This window comes from Charadrius vociferus, unplaced genomic scaffold (assembly GCF_000708025.1).
Source record: "Charadrius vociferus isolate BGI_N301 unplaced genomic scaffold, ASM70802v2 scaffold708, whole genome shotgun sequence".
Lineage (NCBI taxonomy): Eukaryota > Metazoa > Chordata > Aves > Charadriiformes > Charadriidae > Charadrius > Charadrius vociferus.
Genome location: NW_009649459.1, coordinates 28,529 through 34,939, shown reverse-complemented (window position 1 = coordinate 34,939; position 6,411 = coordinate 28,529). Strand labels below are relative to the sequence as shown.

At 43.9% G+C, this 6,411-nt stretch overlaps 1 protein-coding gene across 1 annotated transcript; it reads right to left on the bottom strand.

Moving 5' to 3' along the window:
• Nucleotides 1-3,021: 3,021 nt before the first annotated feature.
• LOC104290654 (60S ribosomal protein L37) lies at nt 3,022-5,908 on the bottom strand. Its single transcript, XM_009889775.1, has 4 exons — nt 5,854-5,908; nt 5,015-5,150; nt 4,677-4,761; nt 3,022-3,257 (listed from the first exon to the last, which is right to left on the bottom strand). Exons 1-4 carry the CDS (start codon nt 5,854-5,856, stop codon nt 3,188-3,190), a joined length of 294 nt encoding a protein of 97 aa, XP_009888077.1. The 5' UTR covers nt 5,857-5,908; the 3' UTR covers nt 3,022-3,187.
• Nucleotides 5,909-6,411: the final 503 nt, after the last annotated feature.

Sequence of the window (6,411 nt, the reverse complement as noted above, 5' to 3'; positions counted from 1 at the left end):
TTGGACTAGATGATCTCCAGAGGTCCCTTCCAACCCTGACCATTCTGTGATTCTGTGAGAGACTGCATTAGTTTTATTAACTGCAACATACAACCATTAGTACTGGTATAGGCATTTGTTCTTCCTTACCCTCAATAGCCCATACATAAGAAAAAAAACAAACACAAACCCAAAAAACCCCTACTCTACTAGAAACCGAGAACTCTGGATTTAAAGTAACTCTTTGGTTAGTTGCCTGATACCTATGGCTTGCTATGCATTGAACAGCTGTGTTAGGTCTTGTCATCCTTTCAATATGAACCAACACAGATGAAATACAATAATACATGGCAATAAGCAGAATTCCCACTTACAAGTTTGAGACTGGAAAAAATCTCTGACCATCAAGTCAACCTGACAAGGATCCTTTTTTTCTTTTTTAACTCTGTCATGCAGTTACACTTTTGGAGCTAGACATACCAAATCTGATCAATCTTCTGCCACCACAGTCACTTGAACAACACCTCTCTGTCTCTGAGAAATCTTAATCTGACACACTTTTGTCTAAAAAGTGAGAGTTTCTACACTGAATATGAAACGTAATAATTTCTGATGTAATTTAGACTGTACATCTAATGGTCTCTTGGATTAACTGTACCATATGTATCAGTTGCTTCTGTGACTCGTCAAGTAAGACTCCACACAGCAGCTTTCCACCTTCACCAGTTTCCTGCAATACAACAAGATCCATCAGTGAACAGCGCATATCGCCTCTCATTTGCTGATAATTGATTATATGGTGGGGCTCCCTCAGCATGCACCATCCTCTCCTCTGGGGACCCTCCAAAATCCGCGCCTTGCGCCCAATCCATGATCACCTCCAAAATTCCTGGACGATTAGGGTTCCCTATTTGAGCTCGCTGAGTAATTAGTGCTATCCATTTACTCCTCGTTGCATCAGTTGCATGATGTGTGGCAGGAGACTTCCCCTTAAACATCCAGTTCAACACTGGCAACCAGGGCACCAGGAGGAGCTGTGCTTCAGTACCAATTTCCTCTGAAGCAGCTCGAACTCCTCCGTATGCTGCCAATCTCTCTTTCTCAGTAGTGGTATAGCGAGCCTCTGATCCTCTGTATGCTTGACTCCAAAACCCTAGGGGTTGGCCCGGACTCTCTCCAGGTGCCCTTTGCCAGAGACTCCAGGTAGGGCCGTTCTCCCCTGCTGCGGTGTAGAGCACATTTTTTACATCTGGTCCTGTCTGAACTGGCCCCAGGGCTACTGCATGGACAATCTCCCATTTAATTTGTTCAAAGGCTGATTGCTGCTCAGGGCCCCATTTAAAATCATTCTTTTTTCAAGTCACTTCATAGAGAGGGCTCACGATCTGACTGTAACCAGGAGTATGCATTCTCCAGAAACCTACAAGGCCTAAGAAGGCTTGTGCCTCCTTTTTGTTAGTAGGTGGGGACATAGATCTTATTTTATTAATCATGTCCATTGGGATCTGGCAGCACCTGTCTTGCCACTTAATTCCTAACAGCTAGATCTCTTGTGCAGGTCCCTTGACCTTACCTCGTTTGATGGCAAAACAGGCTTTCCAGAAGGATTTGAATCTCCTATCATATAGCAGCTGCCATGAAAGTTGAACGATGCAATGGACTACTGAAAACTACCCTGAAAGCAATGAGTGCTGGAACATTTAAAAAGTGGGACGAGCATCTAGCAAAAGCCACCTGGTTAGTCAACACCAGGGGAAACTGTCAGCCAAGCTGGCCCTGCTCAGTCAGAGCTTTTACCTACTGTACAAGGGAATAAGGTCCCTGTGGTGCATGTAAAGAATATGTTGGGGAAAACAGTCTGGGTTACCCCGGCCTCGGGTAAAGGCAGACCCACTCGTGGGGTTCCCACCAGGTATGGGACCGGGCCATATCTGGTGGGTGATGCAGGAGAATGGAGAAGTTCGATGTGTACCTTTAGGAAATCTGATTTTGGGTGAGAATCCTTAATGTTAAAATATGTGTTGTTAATTGTCACATAACGCTAACAGTGTTCAATAAGTGTTTTTCAGGATAACATAGTGGCAATGAAACCAGAGCCAACTTCGTTGAATGGCGTCCAGCAAACCATTCAAGACGGACATGCTACCCATATTAAAAGACAAATGCAATAGCAATTTGAGTGTGACATATATATGGTATAAGGGGTGGAATGTCCTGGTTTAAGCAACACAGGACTAATTTATCTTTCAGTAACTTTACAGTTCAGTAAAGTCTCTTTCTAATGCTTGGTAAAACTGCACTTTTAGAAGACTCCAGTGTCTGAATTTGTAAAAATATTTACTTTGTAGTCAGCTGTGGTGTGTGGGTTTCAAGATCTGCGTTTTCAAGTTGGCCAGGTGCAGGGATGAGGAGTAACGAGACCCTGCACTTGACCCAAGCTGGCCAACAGGATTATTTTATACTACAAACCTCACATTCACTATAAATTAGAAAGTTTGCTGCCAAGTTTGCTCCCTCCCTTGATGCCTGTGATCCCGAGAACTTCTTGCCCTGATGCCAGACCTCTGAGGTCTTCCTTTCCTCCCAAAGCCATAGCGCTCACAGTGTCCAACACTTGCTGTCCACTGCTGGGAGTGCACAGCTTCCTACTGATATAATTGGCTGAGTATAATGCTCATATATTTTATATTGGTATCAGGATCATTCTTGGTTCTTTAATGTTATTAATGTTAATTATCTAATATTTTTCTATTAAATCTGTTTATATTTCAACCCTTGTGTTTCCTTGTTTTTTCCCACTGATTCTCCTTCCCAGGTGGGGAGGTGTCATCAGGTGAGAGAATAATTGTCTAAACAAAAATAAGTTGTTGTGGGTTCCTCAAACCGTAACAGAGATAAACTCTGATTCTCCCTGCTAGGGCACAACGAAACTCAGTCCATAGTGCCCGTATTCCATTTCTCTTGCAGGCAAGTTCTTTTGAGTAACACATACAAGCCTCTTTTTAAGTCCTTTTCAAGTTGGAGGTGCTATCAAATGAAAAGTCAATTAAAGGATTATTTTTAATGAATTGCTTCAGTGCATACCATCAAGAATTTGTGTGTGTAAATATATGTATTTTCAGGAATACCGTATTTCACTGAAGTAAAACACATATAAAAGGTGACACTTTCTGGATAAGACCATTTATTTTAACGAATAGATGCGCCTTTATGATGAACTGGAGGCTGCAACAGCTGCTCTCTTGGGCTTCGGTGTGGTTCCCTCACGGAATCCATTCCTACAAGTAGAAATATGGTTACCACTTTTTGAAAGGGTGATTTCTGCTCCAGGTTATTTTCTAACATGTAATGTTTTAGATCAAGTTCACCAGCTTTTTTCAGCTTCTCTCAGTAATGCACTGAAATCACTATGGAGTCCACATGTTCAGACTTTTTTAATGAGAAACATCATCAACAAGCTGTTTGGAAAAAACAGTGTGGTTTTCTCTCTCTTCTGCTGAAGTAAATTTGACTTCTTCAAACAGGAAGATTTCAGTAACTGAGTAAACACTGCAAGACTGAATCCGATAGAGCACACCCACTGAAGGCACTCCTTACTTCATGTTCCTATTCAGCAACTCAGCAAAAGATTTCACGTTTGTTAGTACTGAAGTGCAAGTCAATTTCTTGCAGAAATCCTCTATGTCTCCAACCAGAGATTAAGACAGGCGTGACAAAAGAGTGAGCCTCAAGCTTGCTTTTGGATATTGCATTTCTACTTCAGCAACACTTGGTGGAAATCAGGCTGCAGTTGCACATTGTAAGGTATTTTCTGGCTGCTGCTAGGAAAGACTGCACTCACCAAAAAAACCACATGAATGGATCCCTCATCTACACCTAGGTCGAGGATTTTAAAGACTTCTAGTTTTCACTATTAAATCCAATCTACATTTTTAAGTAAAGACTCTTGAATCTTGGTATTTTTCATCCAGCTTTCTGGTGTATTAGGCCAGAAGTTACAGAGCTCTTCAGAACATGGAGGTCATACAAAAGAAATTCTTCATGAGTTAAACAGTACAGTACCTCATAAGTACAACTCAAAGCTTTATAACACATTTTAGAAACCTGTAACTCAGAATCTAGGTGCTCTAGGCAATCCTGCTTTAGCAGGGGAGTTGGACTAGATGATCTCTAGAGGTCCCTTCCAACTCTGAAAATTCTGTGAATCTGATGTTACAGTTACTGCTAGCTGAACTCCAGAGTCCGACTACTGAAGTATTTCAATCCTGAACTTTTTTTTTGTGGGCAAGAGGAGATTGGAACGCATTTCAAGAATTGTCTCTTACAAAAACCCACACTTCAGTGCAACCAGCAATTTCACTGACTCACAAATAGAGGCAATGATACACAAAACATACCTTTTCAAATGTGGGCATTTTATTATAATACCTTCTGTGTTCTGTACTATCTACACTTGACAGAAACATCAGCGCTTGCTATACATCCTATGTGTTAACAATGAGTGAGCTTTTTATAATTAGCAGCATATTTCTTTGAAGATATAAGGCATCATCTATTTCCACAATATATTTAAAAAGAAAAACCATACCAAATTAAACATACTAAATAAGAGTGTAAACTTTGAATGACAAATTTTATAATTCAGTGAAATCCATGCAAGATTTCACATTACACTAGTTTGTAATAAAATATCATACCTGAATCGACGGTAGACCCTTTTCAGGTGCCTCATGCGACCAGTACCAGTGGTGCTGCGTCTTTTGGCCTTTGCACTCCAGTTATCTAGAACATAGAAGTTACTGTTACTCATTTGCACCAAATAATTAGTTGCACAATACACCTGAATAGCACAACTATTCAATTTGACAGAAGCAAAAGAAAAAAAAAAAGTTATATAGTTAAATCAGTATAATTTAAAAAAAAAAAAAATCTCCAAACACTGCAAGATGACACAGTATTCTTCCTCGGCTGGAAAAAAGTCAGACTATAGAAGATGACAAAGAAACACAAGTTTTTAAACTCATCTGTAACTTACACTTTCTCTTACGCTTAGCAGGGTAAGCACATTTCCCACAGGTAGATTTTTGCAGATGGTATGCCTTGGACCCACATCGACGACACAAGGTGTGTGTCTTATTTCGTCGCTTACCAAATGAGGACGTACCCTTCGTCTGAAAAACATTTCAAGACATTGCACATTGTAAACATCACTAGCACTCACAAGTCATGTTGCTCAAAGCATAAGCTCCTCTAAAAAACACACACAAATTCACAGTCTAATAAACGTGTCAGAGGTACACTGAACTCAGTTTCACCTATAGCTTTTCTCCATTTTTAAAAATCAGTTCCTTACACCTCTTTGCCATTCCTACCTCCCCACCCGTGCTGAAATAACCACTCGGTGGCTTCATTTTATCTCCAACTCCCTTCTCATCTCTCCCAAATTCATGAGTATAAACAGTAAACTACTTTTTCTTGAGGGAAGGTATTTATTTCACGCAGATCAGTCATACGCTCACAAACAGGCTTTGGCGAGCAAACGCCCTCTTGTTACTTTATCTGAAAGGCTGCCTCATTCCCGAGGAGAGTGCCAGGCCGGCCCGGCCCCCAGCAAGCGCGGAGGAAACGTCGAAGGAGGCCCCAGAGGCGCCCCGACGGCAGTACGACCCCACACTCCACCGCGGCCTCCATGCCCAGGACGACACGCCCCGCGCCACTACCTAGGCCAGGAGCAGCGCCCACCGCCAGCCCTCAGGCTCAGGCCCCGGCCGGGCGCAGGACCACCCCGCTCCCCAGACAAAGCCCACGGCCCCGCAGAGCCCGGCGCGGCAGCGGATGGCAGCAGATACCCCCCACCCGGTCCCCAACACTCACCATTTTCTCTGGGCGCCAGCATCAAAGAGGCTGAGCTCCGCCCCGCTTCCGCTATAGCCCGGCAAGCGCTTCCGGGTACGCGCTAAGAGTGTCCGGTTGGGCGCGGCGCAGGGGGTCGGTCCGGCGGCCCGGTTTGGGAGGCCCGACGCGACAGAGGGCGAGTGCTCTCCTTAGCTTGGCCTCGCTCCAGGGAGTGCTCAGGAGCTCCCTCTGTGTGGTGGCTCCTTCCCGCCAGACGGCCTGCTGGGACAGACTGGGGTCCCCAAAAACCCTGGTGTCCTGGATGAGACTCTCGGGGGCCTGGGCCCCAAAAGCTCGGTGATACCACCCCAAAACTGGTGCTTATTAGAGCACTGCAATGTGTCCTAGGCTATGGTGCCTGGAAATAATGACTAAGGGGTATCTATGTGTAAATATGCCTCTACCTTGTTATAAGTTAGTCTCACAAAGTGAGGCGAGGAGACAGAGCCAATTAAATTTGAAGGATTTATTAGCAAGCGGCAGCAAGCAAAACAGCGCTGGGCGGCCCGGGAGTCTCACTCCGCCGACGGCGCGCAC